This window comes from Plectropomus leopardus, chromosome 6 (assembly GCF_008729295.1).
Source record: "Plectropomus leopardus isolate mb chromosome 6, YSFRI_Pleo_2.0, whole genome shotgun sequence".
Lineage (NCBI taxonomy): Eukaryota > Metazoa > Chordata > Actinopteri > Perciformes > Serranidae > Plectropomus > Plectropomus leopardus.
The window spans coordinates 4,536,800-4,557,106 of record NC_056468.1 but is presented as its reverse complement, the minus strand read 5'-3'; the positions used below and the strand labels follow the sequence as shown (position 1 = coordinate 4,557,106).

General features: G+C 39.6%; 1 protein-coding gene across 1 annotated transcript; it reads left to right on the top strand.

Moving 5' to 3' along the window:
- The first annotated feature begins 1,557 nt into the window (after nucleotides 1-1,557).
- htra4 (HtrA serine peptidase 4) lies at nucleotides 1,558-19,965 on the top strand. Its single transcript, XM_042488485.1, has 9 exons — nucleotides 1,558-1,984; nucleotides 7,516-7,615; nucleotides 8,297-8,501; nucleotides 12,859-13,053; nucleotides 13,166-13,198; nucleotides 14,396-14,510; nucleotides 14,588-14,642; nucleotides 15,316-15,411; nucleotides 19,806-19,965. The coding sequence occupies exons 1-9, from the start codon at nucleotides 1,558-1,560 to the stop codon at nucleotides 19,963-19,965; spliced, it is 1,386 nt and encodes a 461-aa protein (XP_042344419.1).
- The last annotated feature ends 342 nt before the right edge of the window (nucleotides 19,966-20,307 follow it).

The window sequence follows — 20,307 nt, the reverse complement described above, 5'->3', positions numbered from 1 at the left end:
ATTCATCATGTTCTTGTCTTGTGATATTAACTACAACAATGTTTCCTGTTGTTCAGCAGACAATGTTCCAAAAAGTATTGCTGAAATATATTATTGCTGTTGACTCAAACATGGCTAGTTATGGTGTATCACTCTGTCTAATCCATGACCTGCTCTCACTTCCTAGAATAATCTGAACCAAACTTGGGTGAAGTAATAGGTTGAAGGATGATATTCTTCAACATTCTCTTTTGTAAATAGAAATAATAAAATCTCAGATTTTGTGGCACAGCAGTCCAACTGTGATGGTTCAAGCACCAATATTTGTCCATGTAAAATAAAGATAATGATAATGATACTCATTTATAAGATATTTATTTCATAAATACTTTCTTTGTTTGCAGCAATTTAAAATTCCTATGTGTTGGACTTGGATGCTTCAGAAAGAAACAACACTGTGGCTGACATTAACTATTATTATTATGAATGATGCTCAGTTAGCCTGGGTGGTATCAAGGGTTTACTGTATACCAGGGTATTTAGAAATCCAAAAGGTAAGATTTTTGAAACCGTGAAAACTAAAGACGCTCCTCTTTCCATTATATATGTATGTGTGTATATATACACACAATATCAATGTATTAACCAGCTTTACTTTTAGATTTGTAACACAGGATATATTGCTTCTACCTGTGCATTACTTTAATTTCCCAAAAATGTAAAATGCTTCTTCGTTTTATAAAATCTGTCTATAATTTATTTGAATTCTAGTATTGACTGTTATGCCTTGTACCTGTACATTTTCTCTGGTAGGCCTATGTATGCATGTGCATCATGAAACTCTAAATTAAAGTGAAAGGAAAACAGAAATAGAAAAACCAAACTAGTTTAACCTGTTTGGTGTTGGGGAGAAGTGTGGGAAGAACATGCACAATTGATAAAGTATTTCTGATTCTGTACAGAGAATCATTTATGGGAGATGTAATATCAGCCAACATGATATGATATATGGTTATAAAAAAATGATTTAAAATGTCATGCTATGACAACTCCAAAAACATGTTTTTGCATGTTTAAGAAGAATACAGTAAAACACCATATGCACTGAGCCATAAATGTCAATTAGGCCTATACTGAAAACATGATGGTGTTGGCCCTCAGGCTCACCTCAGCACTAAATGTCAGTCCTTAAATCATCAACCACAGATTCAAAAGAAAAGCTAGGCTCCACCTATAATCATATTATCAGACGCAATATGGTCTGCCACAGTGGGAGGCAGAGACATCGCCTTTGGATCTCAACATAAAAATGTTCTATAAACCTGCAGCAGCTGCTTTGCCTGGTTACATAAGGGTACAGCATTCAGGAACAGAATCCAGGATCAGCATGTTGCTACTAGAAGATAATTTCTGGCCCTAAACCAGATCTATAGGCTATGAAAACAGAAATGAAAAGTCACTGAGCGGCAGCGGTGTAGGTTATCTTAGAACAGCTTCATCAGTATGGACAAAAGCAGCAGGACATCATAGTGCACCTACAAGAAAAGGAAGCCTGGTGTGAATAGATTTCAGGTCAGGATGAAGTTTGTGGCTTTCTTCACCCTCCTAACCTCTGCAGTTCATGCTGGTCTGCTGAGAAAAAGACAGAGTTGCCCGCAGGTTTGTGATCGCTCCCACTGCCCTGCCCCGCCGCAGGCATGTTACTACGGCCAGTTGAAGGACGGGTGCGGCTGCTGCGTGGTGTGCGCGGCCGGGGAGGGTGATGCCTGTGGGGAGAGGAGTGCCGGCAGCGGCCTCCCCTGCGGTGATGGGCTGCTATGTGACTCTGTCCAGGGGAAGTTTGGTGGGCAGCAAAGCTCCTGTGTGTGCACCTCCTCTGGTCCAGTGTGCGGCAGCGATGGCCGGACTTACCCCAGCATCTGCCGCCTGAGAGCCGAGAACAGGAGAGCCGAGCTCGAGGAGATACCCCCGGTCATTCTGATCCAGAGGGGCTGGTGTGACTCGGGTGAGTTGTGTGAGCAAGCGTCTCTCCTTTATAACTTCCCAAAGTGGTTTAACATGACATATCAGTAGGCTATTTGAAGGGACAGAATGATCAGTTTGATGATCAATATAAATTGGTTAAATTGGTACTATCATATTATTAGTAGTATTCTGTTTTGCTTCTGCTATTACCAATATTATTATTATTATAATCATTCTTATCAGCTGCTGCTGGCTTTATTTTTTATCTTGAACGTGGTATCAGTCTTCTCATTTAACTCACAGCAAGAGAGAAAAGCTTCTTTTCCTGTCAAACTATTGCTTTAACCATTTAACACCTGAATCAACATCAGTTTTCTTGTTCTAATTGTAGATGCCTTTCACAAGTTTTAAAACCTCTGACACCTAAGAGAAATGGTTTGATTTCTCTCCAAAACATGGGAAATACCAGGATGAGCACTCAACTTGCAGAAAATATGTAAAAGGTGAAAAAAATTACCTCAAAATATTATTAGACATTATCAATAATCACCAGAAAACTGTATTCATAATTCTTATGAATATACAAATAAAATTGTTACAGAAATATCTGTATATGTGTTATTAGCATTATCTTTAACCTATTTTCTTTTTTTGTTTTCATTTTCGCCTATTTTCAAATGTCTTTAATAACTTTTTACTAATTTCTTGCTAATGTTTTTTGCTTTTTTTCTTATTTTTTGGGTAACTTTCTTATAACAGATTATTACTTTCTTGCAAATTTGTTTTGCATATTTTAAAGTAATTTTAGCAGTTTCTCCTCCTTGTAGTCCCAAATCAGCAGCACCAGATTGTGGTGCAGAAAGCAGAGTTGTTTAGATATTTTTTTGCTAAATGACTTTAGTTCTTCTCATAATTTGTGAAGACTTCACTTGAGACGCTATTACTCGGCTGATGAGCAAACAAAAGTTTTTCCTTGTGTGGCAAGTACCCTGAAAGGTCCTTGATTCTGTCTCAACAACTGGAGTGGGTCCTCCTTGTGCGTGTTGATTATTGGCTCCTTGAGACACAGCTTTAACTATTCTTCAAGGGAGGCGTTGGTCAAAAGCTTAGCATTGTGGGGTCCTAGCAGAGCAATGAACAAGGTGTCTGTTTGGTTGTTGCCTTTTGGGGTTTCTGTCTTTCTTATAGTCCCTTTAGCACCAGCCTGCTCTTCCACATTGGTCTCTTGAGTAGCATCTTCCACACCCTCTTTCAGCCATTCTTTGGCCTTGGTCAGTGTAGCATGACAGCAGAATGCATGATTCTAAAAAACGAGAATCTAAGACATACATCTGCACCACTTTTTTGCCTTTTCAAGTTGTGAGAAACATTTGTGATGAGGCTCTGCCTCATGACTTGACTGAGTGTTCTGATGCCTTGTGTCGAGGGTCCTTCATCATCTTGAAGTTGCATCTTCAGCATGGTCAATGATGCAGGACGCTGATGAATTGTTATGACTGAATCGAGTGTTATGCAAGGCTCATCAGTGACTCTGTTGATCAGACCAGCAGTCTGCAGTGAAGGAGAGACAGCAGCCAGCACTCTCTGGTTGGGTCAGGGCTTTTATCTGGTCTGCAACCTTGTGGTGAATATCTTACTGCATTTTGGTGCTGTAATACTCATCACTTTCTTTTCAATAGACATTGACTGACGGGCCTATCTACATCTGTGGTGCTAACACTTTTAAAAAGCAAGTTGGATAACACACTTTGGAAAATTCACCGACCTTGGGGTTCATAGTTTCAATGGCAGTATGTTTCTGCCACAAAAGTTCCCACGAAACAGTTGACAGTGTATGCTGTGATTTGGACACTGTCTGGAAAGAGATTTGGAAGTCGAACTTTTTTATTTGCAATATGTTTTCAATGCTATGAGCACCACAAATTAAAAATTCTATTCACCTCCATGGTACTGGGGCAGAGGCAGGGAACACAAATGAGAAAACCTAAACCCATGTAACCCATGCTGCCAGCGTAGAGAAGGTAAACTGAGGACAATGCAGCCCTGTGACTTGTAAAAAGCACTCTGTATGTACAGAGGCCTGTCAGTACATTTCATCACCTTCCACTGCCACTCAGTAACCACGGTGATCAGGAAACAGATAAGTCTGTAAATCCTCATGTGTCAGGGTTTGTTTTACTTTCTGCCTTTGTGTGTTTTCCTGCCTTTGTGATTGTCTGCTTAGCCCCGATTTGCTTCACCTGTCCCTCCATTAGCCCGCTGTCACTTCTCCCTCTTTAACACCCTTCTTCCCTTTTGTCTTTGATTTTCAATGTTTCGTCGTCAGGTCATCTGTGTTTGCAGCTTCATTCCCTGGTTTGCCTTGCTTTCATGTGTTGTTTGTGTCATACTGCTTTAGTTTAGTTTAGCACTTCTCTGTAGTTCCTGGATTTACCTCTGCCTGCTTTCCTAGTTTTTTTGTTGATCGCCTTTTTTTTGATGACTGAAACCAGATGGCTGTACCATGAAGCAAGTTCAACAGAGCCAGGCTCTATTTGACTGAGCTTGTTCGACAAACCCTAAAGCCCCACTCAGAGTACCACAAAGGTGGTTATTAACTGTCTCTGTAAACTCAGGCTTCCTGCTTCAGGCTCTGAGCGTGTTCACATAAAATGAGTCAAATGACACATTCAGTACGTTATTTGACACTTAAAAATGATCAATTGCGTGCTGCCCACATCCAGGTATGAAGAATATTAAATTAACCATCACAGTAGAAAAGCAACGTTGTTGCTTCCATTAAGACAAGAGAGTAATGCTGGCTGAAGATAACGAAGTGTGAAAGATTATTCTATTTACTTTACCACTTTTTTGCCTAATGTGACAGCTGCACATTCTACAGCATGTTCACTTATACTTGATGCAGCAGATTTAAACATTATGCACAAGAACTGCATTTACTGACACTCTGCAGTGTTGAAGGAGACATAGAAATCACTTTAGTTTTACTGACTGAATATCATCTATGAAAACTACCTATAGACTAATTGTTTTTCTAATCGGTGTATTATTACCTGGCTGTAACACACAGGTAACATAAAAAACAGATTTCAGCAAATCGGTACTAAGCATAAAAACATAACTCAAAGTGGTAATGCTATGGCATGCTTTGAAGAAATTTTACACCACATTTCATATGCACATAGATGTCATCCAACTTCATAATATTGTGAACTATTTATGTATGATACCAATGACTTTGTAGAGGGTTTATTATGTAGCCAGTGTAGCCAGGAAGAGTAGCCAAGTGGACCAGAGAACACTACAGACACATTCAGTAGTTCTCTGAGAGCAAAGGCAAACTTGCAAATAAAACAAAACAATATTCTTGCTCAGATTTGCTACATCGCTGCTACACTGTAGGTCCAGTGTAAAAACAAAAACATAATGCAACCTGATACATAAAGTAAGCCCTACTGCAATTGCACAGCTTCATTCTGTGGAACAAAAACTGGTTTTCAACAGGTTAGGTCTGCAGCAAAAGTTACCATGGCGATCTAGACAGGTTAAAATAGAGCCACCTCCACTGGATGGTAAACTCTGGCTTTAGACTCAACATAACTTGCTAACGCACTTATCTTGGATTTGCTGTACAGCCCTCGGCTCTTGATATTAAGCTTGCTTTTCTTTCTGCAACCTCCCTGCCTTGTTTCTTGCATTTGAGTCCTTTTTGGACTGAATCTAGCAGACATGGTGAAGCAGAGGCATGCTTCTCTCCCCCACGCTAAGCTGAAGCTCACACTGTATCAACAGGGATGAGATGCATGTAGGCCTGCTATAAACATAAACCACACACTTGGCTACCTTGCTAGAAGGCTACCGCCCTCCTCTTGATCATTTACATCAGAGATATATTTGACCTACAACCAAATTACTTTACGTTGGGACATTCTAATACGGAACTGCTTTTAACAAAAAAGTATAATAATAATACCAAAATGTTGGTAGGCCTCTACCATGCAACAGTAACTGCAATGTGAATCATGACACCCACATGCAATGCATGCATGGGCAACAAAACGGAGACGCACTCGAAAACTATTCAAAAACTACAACAAAACTATTCTTTCATAGTGTTACTTGCAGCCCAAAGCACCACAGGGTGCAAATTTGCCAATCCTAGGAATAGTGAGGGCATGACCCGCCCTGCTCTCCCTACGATTGGCTGATACTCGTCGCCTTTGTTTGTTAGATTGGTTAAGTTTAGGAAAGAGTAGTCACATTGGTTAGGGTTACAATGAGAATGAGAAGCAGAGTATTGCAGAGTGAGAAGTCCCATTCCTTCTCTACCCTTGGAAATGCTAATATGCCTATAGGTTACCTGTAGGTACCAAAACAAGATGCCACAACTACAAAGGCGCTCTGTGTTTAAGACCATCAAAGAGTTAAAACATGTAAGCCTTTCTGAAATCACACATCATTGATGGAAACGTGATCTGCATGGTGTTCTATAAGCAGATCTACACTTGTTTTACAATTTGTAGACCCGACAGCAGATTAGATGACATGTCAAGCAATAGCTGTATTCATCTGATGGATGATTCACTATTGCACAAGTTGGCATAGCTGTACAGTGTAATTAAGAGGACAGTGAAAGCTACTGGATCTCCCTGCCAACAGGGAGCATACTGTTGATTTGTTGGTAGAGCTCTCTGACAGGCAAAAATAGTTGGCGTTCTGCCAAAGTAGCTCCTGGCAATGGACACACTGGCATTTGCATTTAAGGCTGTTTCTGCAGAGACAAGTTCATTTGTGCAACTATGTAAACACAGCATCAGTCAGACTGTGGTGGCTTCAGGAGAGGGCTTGCGTGTTTGCTTGGAGAGCAGAAGAGGAGAATTTTGAAGATATTATCGGGAAAGAGATTGCACTGCCCTTAGGTGACACAAACACAGGTGTCCGCAGCAGATTGCATTTTAAATGAAAGCCAACCCGTTACAAGCGTTAGAACTGTTGAGGTTTGACCTTCCATTTTCCTCTTGTAGGCACTCAAGCCTTCAGCTGCATCAGATATAAAAGCAGCTAATAAAGTGTATAAGTAAAGTGGTGGCGAGGCAGCAGAGATGAATAGATGGCTCTGGCACACACTTTCCTATGATCTGATCTTTGTTTTTATGAAGAGGTTTGTTTGTGCTTAAGTACATGATCTCAGTTAAATTAACACCAATAAAAGCTGATAAGAAAAGCAGCAGCGATGTGCCATTACTGGCCTGAGAAATAAGATATGTGTGAGTCATGTGTTGTGGATATGCAGCCTAGAATTTAATTTAATAATCTGCCTACCTGTATAGACAGACAGACAGACAGATAGATAGATAGGTCAGGTGTTTTTCGGGCTTTTCAGCCTGAATTTGATAGCCATACTGTAAAGGAGGGAGAAAGAGGGGATGCCATGCAGCAAAGGCACCTGCTCTACCAGGTGAGTTACTGCCTTAAAACAGTTTGAAATCTTTTTTTTATTATAGATTTAATCCATCAATTTTAAGAGAATCTAAGACACCTAACTTGTCATCATCCTGTGTTCTTTCGAAGGAATGCATCACCAAGGAAGTATGCGCTACAAGTTCAACTTCATTGCAGATGTGGTGGATAAGATCGTCCCAGCTGTGGTGCATCTGGAGCTTTTCCAAAGGTATAGCTAACCGAAGCAAGAACAGTAAAACTGTCACCTTCAACCCTTATATTCCCACAGACACAAGATGATCATCATGTCTCATCCCAAGTCGTTGCAGCTTTGTCAGAGGAATTTTGCAACTACATATTACATTCTAGATATCCCCCTATGTCCACTGTTGACATTTGGTGATGCCGCAGCCAATAGGGATGTCAACAAAGCACATGTTTAGGATTAGGAGAGAAAAGCACATGGCAACCAACGCTGGGATGTGAACAAAAGCACATAGTTAGGTTTAAAAAAAAAAAAGACATGGTTTGGCTCTACATTCATACATGAAGGGAATACCAGGCTCCTGAGTCAAAGTCTGGGGTTTGATGGACCCATCCACAACCCTTCCGGCTCGCCCTATAAGGATCGTCATGCTCCTTATATTATGTTATAGCCAACAGGGTTTTCTATCTCATGCGTATGGCATATCATACGGCTGCGATAGGTTCTGTCCAGCCAACTGCCAGCAAATCATGACACTGCGAAAGATTCCATAGGGCCCATTACAAACTGACGCCACCCAGCGACATATAATGCCACAAAGGGTGGCTTTTGGCATCACTGTTGTCATACCAAGTGGTGGTATTTGACAAATTAAAAATAAGAACAGGCTGAAATTATGGTGTGTTTTGCCCTCTCTCTTGCCAGACTGCCATTTTCCGGTGAGGAGATCTCTGTATCGAGTGGCTCTGGGTTTGTAGTTTCAGAGGACGGCTGGATTGTCACCAGTGCTCACGTACTCACCAACAAGCAGCGGGTAAAAGTCGACCTGAAAAGCGGTTTGCAGTACGATGCTACTGTCAAGAATGTGGACCAGAAGATGGACATTGCACTCATCAAAATAGAACCAGATGTGAGTGTCCACAGTTTTTCCTCTGCTCCCCGAGGGCCTTCAACTAAATTCTGTCTGTGTTTTTTCCCTGGTCTGGCAGCTTTTCATCAGCAGCTAGCATCAAAGAGTATTAATCCTGCACATGAAGTTATTCATTGGTGGGCAGAAGCCCTGCTCAACAACATTAAACTCTATTTCTTAACATAATCAATTTGTTGACTGGATTCCTCTTGGGTGGTATTTGGTCATGTCCCATAAATTTAAGCCTCAGATTTTTTTGGGTGCTGGCAAGTTTTGAATAAAACATGTCACTGCTCAAACATGCTCTAACACAACCAGCTGCTTTGTATGGTAGAGGGGACTCTACTCCCACCCTCTTCAGTCAGACTCCACTCAGCATGAAGCACATGATTAGCATTTTTAGTACTGATCTGAATACAAGAATACCTCAAGATCCCAAGTAGTAGGCCAGAGTAATTACTGTATTTCACTGCTTTATAGGAGAAGGAATTTTTCTGAAAACAATCAGGGAGCAGTGACAGCTGTACAATGCTATAACTCTGCGATAAATTCTTTGCAGAGGGAGTTCCAAAGCTTGCCTAACAGGCAAATTTGTCGTGACAGAAAACTCCATGTCTTGGGAGATGTGGCTATAAATTTGGCTGAGCATTACAAGCCACTAGAGAGACAAATGGCCTCATCTTTGAATGAGAGAAGGCAGGCAGAGGCAAGCTAAGGCTTAGGCTGTTTGTTTTTTAATACTCAACACATCCCATGTTGGGATTGAGACTCATTTCCACTGTACTGCTTGGTCTGAGGAACATAAGCAAAGATTCCAGCAGAGCAGCTGTTATTACCACAGACATGGATTCAGCTGGAAAAGAGGCAAGACTAAGAAAGAAACATATAACTCATTCCCACCGCAATTAGCAGGTGCAAGCAGGTTTTTTAAACACAGGTAAACCCGCTAAATGGCTTTATTCCCACTGCCACTGAACTTACAGCTGGAGAGCGAGTCGGCCTTTCTGTCAGCTGGTGTGTGTGTGTGTGTGTGTGTGTGTGTGTGTGTGTGTGTGTGTGTGTGTGTGTGTGCGCGTGCGTGTGTGTTGTATTGTCCGTGTGGTGTTACAGACAGGCAGAAAAACAGGTAAACATCAGGCAGCGGCAGAAGCAGACGTCTTTGAAAACTTTTCAGTTCTTTTCACTTCTTGTTATTCATCTCTTAGGAATTAAGTCCCTCTTCCAAACTCTGTGCAGATGTATTTGGATCATTGTTTTAGCACTGCGTCAGAGGACCCAGATAGTAATTAGCAGCGGCGCGCCATTGCATCTCGCCAGTGTCATGCCAAAAAGTGATCGCCTGCCAGAAACTGACTGCCATCCATGGGAGCACGCACAGCCTGTTAAAGCTGTATCGCTCAGCATCCACGTCTGCTCTCACATGGATCAAACAGTCGTAGCATGTAAATACACATAACTTTGGGGCGTTGGCGGCTCAGCGGATAGAGCAGGCACTCCATGTACAGAGGCTGAGTCCTCGCCTCATCAGTTGCAGGTTCGACTCCGGCCTCGGCCCTTTGCTGCATGCCGTTCCCTCTCTCTCCCCCTTTCACACATACACTCAGTCCTATCAAATAAAAGCCATAGAAGCCCCCAAAACATAGATAAAAATAGATAGATAAAAATACACATACTGTGGCAAGAGCATAGATATGTCTTTGTGAAACTTCAATGTTTCTTGAAATCCAATTTTCACGTTTGCAATTTATAGTTTGATCAGGCATGTAATCACTCCAGTCATTTTTACCTGTGTAAATACCTTTACAGGGCCAATGCAGTGCATAAAATGCAATTTCCTACTTGCCAAAAAGCGATTGCAGCTGCTATCTTGTCACTGAAAAGTTGTTTCTATATCATAATCACTTGATTTCATTCATGGTGAAAATATTTGACAGACTATAGCTCACCCAGTCCTCTTTTTCCTTTTTAAATACCTTTAAAAGATCAATGCAACAAATAAAACGCCATTTTCAACTTGCCAAAAAGTGATTGCAGCTGCTATCTTGCCACTGAAAGGTTGTGTGAACCTCAAAATGACTTGATATAATTCACAGTGATTGTATTTGTATTTGATCAGTCCCCTTTATCTTTTTAAATTCCGTTAAAATGCTATTTTCACCTTGCCAAAAAGTGATTGCAGCTCCGATCTTGCCACTGAAAAGTTGTTCCTGCCTCAAAATAATTGAATTAAATAATGAAAAGATCTTGTTATCAAATCATTCAGCTATCAGAGGAACTTACTTATGTCATACCCCTAAAGTGACAAGTGCCAAGTTGAAAATTGTATTTATTTGTTGCATTGGTCTTTTAAAGGTATTTTGCGGGTTAAAAGGACTGGTGACCTACAGTCCATCAAATATAATCACTATAAATAAAATCAAGTGATTCTGAGGCAGAAACAACCTTTCAGTGACAAGACAACAGCTGCAATCACTTTTTTGCAATTTGAAAATTGCATTTTATTTCTTACATTGGTCTTTTAAAGGTATTTACACAGGTAAAAAGGGACTGGGTGAGCTATAATCTGTCAAATATAATCACTATGAATGAAATCAAGTCATTTTGAGACAGAAACAGTGGCAAGCTAACAGCTGCATCATTTTTTGGCAAGTAAGAAATTGCATTTTATGCATTGCATTGGCCCTTTAAAGGTATTTACACAGGTAAAAATGGACTGGGTGAGCTACAGTCTGTCACGCGTATTCACTATGAATTAAATCAAATCATTTCAAGGCAGAAACAACTTTTCAGTGACAGGATAGCAGCTGCAATCAATTTTTGTGTGAATGCCGATTATATGCATTCCCATTGCATTGTAAAGCCAGATTTTAGCAGGTGTTAGCGGGTTATTTGTGCAGTGGGAATTAGGCTATGGTGATTTTAATTAATAACAAAGGTGTTGATTACGGCAGATTGTTTTGTCTTGATGCTTGTGGTTTCACACATGTCCTAGAGACTTGATGGAAAATTATGCAAGACAGAGGAACACGAATTAGACTGAGGTAAGGTACATTGGAGAATTTCTGAGAAAACAAAGACTACAATTTTCTGATAAAAATTCCAGTCCAGGGTTCCACAATCCTATCTCAGAGGCAGAGTTGCAGACAGAAATAATTTCACTTGGAAGATGTTATTTAAAAAATACTCCACAGTTTTAGCAAGTATCTGCACTGTCAGACTCTAGATGGACAGTTGTTTTTTTTGTTCTTTTCTCAAAAGATCAAAATAAATGCAGTACAGCCAAAGATATTTTCTCAGTCCACGCATTCTTCTGTCTTGTCAAAATCTGCCACCTGCAATACTCATCTCTCTGACCACCGACAGCTCGGCTTTCGATTCAGGTGTGTTAGGCTACAGATGTCTGGTAAGCTCACTTTAAACTTGCAGATTTGAGACGCTTGAACACTGACTCAGGGGACTTAATTTGAGGACATTTGTCAGATTTTACGTGAGACTTTGCGCATCATGTTTTTCTAGCTGTTAATGGTTTGGTATACAATTCAAAAATATTCTCAGCGCCAGCCGCAAAGCTGCATTGCTTATTTATGTTATACAAATGCCACGGCAACTTGCACAAAGAGCATCGCTCTGGAGACAGTGTGAGGGCATTTATATGTGCTGATCAATTTTGATCCTACTCGATTTTTTTCTAATCACACACAGAGCTGATCTTTAAAAAACTCATGAATTTATGAGGTAGGTATAGCTGCTCATTAGAAATTACTGTACCATTACATGCAACGTAAAACAAATCAACTGCTTTAAAACACAGACAATCCCATGCATGAATCAATTAATCAATCAATCAACAAAGAGTAAATCAATCAAAGAGTAAAAAGAATTGCCATAGCTTATGGATTTTGCTTGTTTAATATGTGCAGGGAGAGATTGGGATTTGTCTCTGAAAGACAGCTTACTCTGACTGGTGAGCACGTGGCAGGTGTGCCTTGATGTCTCCATACTACTAGCAATCCTGGGAACTGCCCACATCAACGTTAACACCGCCTGCTCCTGCAAGATTTGGTTTGGGGCCTGCAGGTCCCCTGGGATCCCAATCCCAGTGCAGGGCTCTACTGTGACTAGACCAGCAGTACTTAGCAGAACATTGGCTGTGTCTAGCCTCACTGACCTTCCATTAAATCTATGCCAACCAGTGGTACCTGTATCTGGGAGGGCTAGTTAGCCTGCTGACCTTAAAAAAAAAATACAATGTCACAGTCAGCTAATTAATGAAAACAGTGGCATTTTTTCACCCTGCATTAGTTCCTGTTGCATTCATGAAACTGATTGTTATCCTTCTCACTGCATCTTGCTGCAGCGTCCCCTCCCTGTGCTCCGTCTCGGCCAGTCCTCAGACCTGCGCCCCGGTGAATTTGTGGTGGCTGTGGGAAGCCCTTTCTCCCTACAGAACACTGTCACAACCGGCATCATCAGCACTGCACAGCGCAATGGCCTGGAGCTCGGCTTTAAGGACTCAGACATGGACTACATCCAAACCGACGCCATCATTAATGTCAGTATGACCACAGTTAGCATCACAAACGCAATCATTCCTTTTCTTGGTTCTGTGTTTCATTTGATCCATCCTGAAAACCTTTGTTCCACTGTTTCTGTTGCTCTCACAGTATGGCAACTCTGGTGGGCCGCTTGTCAACTTGGTAAGAGGATTTATACTACTATATGAAAAATGATAATACCATTATGCATCATTTGCATATTTGTTATATTTATTTCTGCTTTCTACTGCACTCTACTTGTTTTATTTATGACAGTGAGCAGTAAGGTCATGATTTGTTTTATTTAATACCCAAAGTCTCCAGTCTGCTTCCTCAGGTTCAAGATTAAGCCCCCCTCACAGTAGTTTAGGACTCGACCTAATTATGGAGGCCTTTGTATTGTTACTGCGGAATAAAACCATACAGATGGTACATTCATTTATCAAGACTGCTGCCTCCAGCTTCCTTTCCTTAAAAAGCAGTTCATTCTGAAGAACAGTGGCCATGCACACTCTGCATTTTATGACTCGTCCTTCACCGTGAAAACTCAGATAAGTTACAACAATAACCAAGACTGATGGGTTTTGTTGTGGGTAAAAGAAAACACTTAATAGACTATGAGCTATGTTATGAGCACTGAAAGAAAGAGGCGTAATACTCTTGATACTGTTTTGTTTCTCCATGTGGCCAAGCAATTAAATTAATAAAACTTAAAAGGATAGTTCACTAAAAAAAATCAAAACTACACATATTTCCTCTTACCTGTAGTGACATTTATAAATCTATATTGTTTTGTGGTGAGTTGTCAAGTGTTGAAGATACCAACTGAAGAGATGTCTACCTTCTCTCCACTGTAATATAACTAAATCGCACTCCACTTGTGGTGCTCAAAACACACACAAAAAATACATTTGAAAAACTCAACAGCAATGTCTCTTTCCTTTTCCTAAACCTAACCTACTTTATTTTATAAATTATATGGAACATAAAGTGATGATGCCATTTGCAGGGCACTGATTTGATCGATATCAATCTACAAACACGATATTTAGCATTTTGAAAAGAAAATCATTCTTTCATAAAACTGCTTTATCATCTTAATCTTAATTAATTATAATTTCATTATTTAGAAACAATAATTTCTGGAAAAAGACATTGCTGTTTCCATAGTCCCATTATACTGGAGAGAAGACAGACATCTTTATAGCCGAAATCTCCAACACTGCAATTCACACAAAAAACTGTCTAGATTGATGAATAGCACCACAGGTAAGAGGAAAAATCTATATTTTTGTTTTTGTGATGATCTGATACTTTAAGACCACACTCATGGCTCTCCTTCTATTCTGTGATTAACAGGATGGAGATGTAATAGGCATAAATACTCTAAAAGTGGCAGCAGGAATCTCTTTCGCCATCCCTGCAGACCGAATACGTCAGTTCCTTACTGATTACTACAACAGACAAGTCAAAGGTGAGCAGAATCCAAAGTTGCTATAATGGATATTTTGACAAATAAATGTGTTAATTTTTTCACTAATATGCCTGTAGGAAATACGGGACAAAAAAAGTACATAGGGGTCCGGATGCTGCAGCTCTCACCATCGTAAGTAAATATTTAAAGAATTAATTTCCAAAATGCAAATTAGCAGTTATTTAGACCAGCCGTATCGAGTTCCCACCCATAGACTCATCCGACGCAATCACAAACCGCACCATTGATCGCAAGCACATTGATTGACACACAGCTGTCAATCATGACATCAAACCTTTTTATAGCATTAGGTAACTCATTAAAACCAAATCTATCAGAAAAACAAACACTTGAATTAACAGAGTGATGAGAATTACATAAAATAACAGAAAGTGTCTTTGGAAAAAAAATGTATTTGATGTGTACTTTGAGTTTTTAGTTTGGCCCATGTCCCATCCACAGACATGAAGGAGGCAGGTGTTATGACCTATACCGCAGCTAGCCACCAGGGGACTAACAAAGAATTTGACTCTCAAATGGTTCTGGTCATGTTTAATATGTTATATTTATGGTAATGATAATCAAGTATTTTCTAGCCATTAATGTGCATGTACCTTAGACAATGAACTGCAATCTGCCTTCCTTCAAAAATGAGCAAACATATAAGCCTGTAATGCACATGGCTGAATAATCTTTCACTAGCAGGTGTCTTTTTGAACAAAATTTTGATTCAGTTTGAGTCACTCTAGTTGGAAAAGACTGTTTTCTATATTTCTCTGATTAATCTTCATCTCCACTTGTCCAGTTTGATCCAGCATCTCAAGGAGCATGACAGCATATTTCCAAATGTGACCTCAGGTGTTTACATTTATGAAGTAATACCTGGAACAGCTGCATCCAGGTAAGAGTCAAGAGAAAACTACTACTACAGCTATTTGGTGTGAGACCCCATCCCATTCAGCTCACAACTCCACAAAATGGGCAAAATTTAACTTACTGATATTCCCGGATAATTGGCTTTTCAAGTTAATTTGATTTTTGACAAGATCAGTCTCGGTGTCCTGATTTGCCTTGTTTCCAGCTGTAGCAGGCAGCTGTTTTTAGTGAAAAAAAGCTTTGAAAAAATAACATGAATTTTCAAAATGGGTGCAGTTCCCCTTTAAATGGTAAATGGACTCGCACTTAGCTGCACCTTCGTGACTTTTAGAAAAGTTAGCTCACTGTCTTGTCCAGCTACGACAAGCAGAGCAGCCAGCAGCGTCACAACAAATGCCAAACGTCATCCACTGATACTGGCAGCTTCATTATCATGAGAGGCAGGTTGTCAGATATGTTAGAATCAGGTTAAAATGAATTAACGTTACCGATAGCAGCACTGTTTGTCATGAAACTTAGCAGTACCTAAGTACAGATACCCATCCCTATTCATTCAACTGAATTTTTTTCCTGAAACACTTTGCCTTATAAACAATATCAAGTTCTCAAAAGACACCATGACAATATTCATTGTTATTAAATAATGAATTTAAATAATGAACAGCCTCAATAAGATAAACACTATATGTTTATAATTACTGTATACTGCAGGCTGTTCTTCATGTGTTTGCTAAACAGAGGAAACTCCTCTGTTCTGCTACTGATAAGCCTAATTCTATATGCAATATTAGGCTGTTAGCTCAGTGTATGTGACATACACTCCATCAGTGTTTAAGCTGACTGACAGCTGATCCAGCTATGATCAGCTGCAGCAAGGCCACTACAGGTGCCTGCATTACATGCTGTGCGTATGGCACCAGTGCCAGAGGACACACCAAAACAGCCCAATATGATGATCATCAATCACAATCATGAGTATTGTAACAACTTTCTAAGTGAGGGCTCTCTCGGACACAACACTGCTGCTGGTTCAGTGAACACAGCAGCTGCAGCGAGAGCTCAAGTTCAGGATATAATAATTAAAGTTATTTATACAGTCAGGTGCCTCTGCTGAACAAAGTTTTTTGAAACTTGCGCTCATTAAAACATACGTGTGTTCATCAGTGAGACAGAAACGGCAGTGCAGAACTCTTTCAGAATCACATAATCACCTAAATAATAACCTCACGGCCAAGAAATGCAGACATGTGTTCCTCTGCAGAGCAGCTGATAAAAAAATGCCTGTTCTTTAGTTCTTCTGTTGTGGAACATATATGTAGAGTTTATAAAGTTTTGTGACGTTTTCTATGTTGTGTGAGCATCACAAAGCAAATCAGAATGAGAAATACTTCATTGATCCTTGGGGGGAAATTGTGGTTCGTTACAATCGCTCTGGTGCCAGCATAGAGAATTATCGCAAGTAGAATTAAGTTCCAGCATAAGTATAGAATTATAAAAATACAAAAATTGAAATACTGTAACAGTAAACAGTTAGCACTAGCATGTAAATATTTAAATATTTCAAAATAAAGTATGTACAATATGCTGAGTATGTAAGAGTGTAAAAATAGAAATGTAAGAAATGTAGTAATAGACAATTAGCACTACTTTGTGAATATTTATATTATAATGTGGATAATGTGCTGAGTCACAAGTCTGCCTTATGCTACAATGTAATGTATAAAATTAGCATGGAAGTTAAAAATATAAATATGTATGCAATGCAACAACGATGACCACAATGGTACTTTCATTTTGAAGGACCGGCCCAGTTTGGGTTTGAAATGAGGATGTTTTTGCTGTGAATTTGTCAACAGTTGGATAAAAGCGTTAGCAGACAGTTAACCCTTAAGAGATACTCAGGACATTTTGTGCCACTCAGTTTTTATTTTCAAGTCATTTTGGCTGTGTTGGATGATTATAGCTCAAATTTACCAAATTTTAAACAATTTTAGAATTGTCATCTCAGTTCCTTAATTTAGCCTAAAATGGCTAAGCTACACAAAAACCCACACATTTGTTCCTTAAAACAAAAAATGTCCAAATGAAAACCAATGAAAATACCATTTTTGATCCCATATTTGTCTTAACTCATTGAGTGCCATTGACATATATATATACGTCAAAGTGTGTTTTCGGCGGCTGGCACAAGGGGGCGCTCTCACGCTCAAAAAAAAAAAAAAATTATGAGTGTTCAAAGCAGGCCCGGTTGCCCGAACACTGCAGGTAGGAATAATGGAATAGGACTCCGGTTCTATTTTGTGGGTTTTCTCTCTCTGAACTGGGGCCATTATTTGTTGCATTGTGCTGTACTTTGCATAGTTACACATTTACACACATTTGTAATACGCTTTTCAGATGTCTTTTATGTCATTGAAGGCAAAATTATAACATTCAAATCACTGTTTTGCTTGACAGACTCCCTTTCACAAAAATGCATTTTTCTCAGCTTTCTAGAAAAAAAGTGGTCTTTTTGATGAAACCAGCCTCTATTCAACTTCAGATAAATCAAGAATGGAACAAGGTGCAAACAATCTTTTTTCCCCATGATGAAAAAGAGAGTTTCTTCTTTCATTTGAGCTATTCAGTGTTTTCAGAGTCTTTGTACAAAATATTCTGTGGGTCTTGAAAGATGACTCAAAATGGCCAGAAAAGCCAGCACAAGCCACTTTCCATTATATAATAGGGCTGGCTCAATGAGTTAACATAAACTAATGCATTCCTTTATGTTAAGAGTTGGACTTAATTCGGTCAAAGAGAGTTTTTTTTTTTTAAATCTGAGACTGCAAAAAAATAACAATGCACCAAAATCAATATTGCTGCAAATCATTGACCCATGTCAGGGCCTTATAAAAATAATAATCAAATACTCCTTGAAATTTTTTGGAAATTATTTTTGTTTTTTTCAATAAAAAACAAACTCCACAGTTTTTTTATCGAAAAAAAAAACAAAAAAAACGCAAAATAATTTCCATAAAATACATTTCAAGGAGTATTTGCTTATTATTATCAGGGCCTGAGATGGGTAATTGATTGGCAGCAAAATATAATTAATATTTGATATGTTTATTTCAGGCTGAAGTAGTTTTAAAACACTGAACCGTTTAAAGTGGAAAAAAAAATTAATATATAATATTTTTACAGCAGTTTTTGGACAGCTGACATTTTTTGCCATTAGGGTAAGTGCGTTAGAATATTAAAGGTCCTCTTAAGGGTCAAAAAGATACCGTAGCGCCTTAAAATGTGAGGATTCATTTACTGTGAGTGGGCAACAAACTAACACCTCTCAAGTTCACATATTACTGATATTTGCAAGTCGCCCTGGTGCTTTGTGGTCGCAAAATGTGACTAAATAGTCACAATCAGAGCTCTGCGAATATAAACATACGCCTCACCTGCTCAGACTACCGCCACTACCACTCATTAAGTTGGATGGTTACTGCAGTGCCATTTAACTTTATGATTTAATTTCTGTAAGCTGGAAACAAACTAACAGCTCTCAAGTTCATATAGTATTTGCAAGTCACGGTGGTGCTCCATAGTAGCAACATTTGACTAAGACTGGAGCTCTTGCTCTGTGCATGTGTCTGTAGAGGAAAAAACAAAACAACAGTGGCTTTAAAAAACGATGTGACAATTGGTACTTGATGTTCGCGATATTATCATTTTATATACATCGCATATGGAACAAGCCGCAATACCTCGAGTGTCATCAGAGTTTATTTTGCTAGAAAGCATTACCTGGAGCTCATCGGTATGATGGACAGTGAGAGCATGGCTTCACAGAATGCAACAGCAGTACTGTGAACTGGCATTTGAAGGCCTCTGGATATTTTTCGAGCTGTGGAATAAAAGCATCCCTGCAGTTCTCAAGGCTGTACATTGAACTGTGCTCTGGCTGCTCATTATAATAAGCTCTGACATCTTCCTCTTGGTGAGGAGAGGATCTCTCTCTCTGACTCTTTAAACTCTCTCTATTCCTAATTGTCCAACACCGCCTCCTGTGACATTGAAGCCTGTAGCTCTGAACAGCATGCAGCAGTAGTCTGCACACAACCAGTTCAGCAGAATTTACCATGACAATGCTCAACTGTCCTCTATTCTACTCCTTGCATCCCTCACTATTATATGGTAAAATCAGAATGTAATCTTTAATCGTGCTCTACAGTGTGTATTGTCAGTCTGCATAAGATCATCAGCAAGAGTAAATGCCTCAATTGTAAATGTTAACTTTGTGTCTTGAGGGGAAAGGAACCTGACAGAGGACCAGGCTTGTCTAAAGGTCAGAGATGTTTTCCACAGGGTGTGAGATCTACCCAGCTGCTTAGGGGCTGTTTTAATAAGGTTTAATGTGTGACTGATTTATGTTTTTTTTGGCAGCGCTGGCATAATCGATCATGACGTCATCATCAGCATCAATGGGCGGCCTGTTCACACCACACAAGAAGTGAGGGAGGCCATCCAGAATGGCAGCGCGCTTTCAGTGGTAGTGAAGCGAAAAGATAAGGATGTTACACTGACTATCATTGCTGAAGACTGACACCAATTACTTTATTTGTCAACTATTAAAGAAAAAAAATGTACTGTAATATACTCTGTTGGGAATGTGCCCTGCATCACTTGGTCTATTGTGTAGTCACATTTTCTCAGTTCTTCAGAATGCAAGAGCAAGGCTTCAACAATCAGAGGAAGAAATCGTCAAGGTAAAGACATAAGTTTCTACACCCATGACACAAAGCAACAGGATCTAATTGTAAACACGAGGCTTGGGCTGTATCTATTTGTTCATACCGTCATGAGTACTGGGTGGGGGGACATTTGCCATTTTTAGTCTACTCATTACACCACAATACACTCACAAAAGTCAACCAACAGTGATATT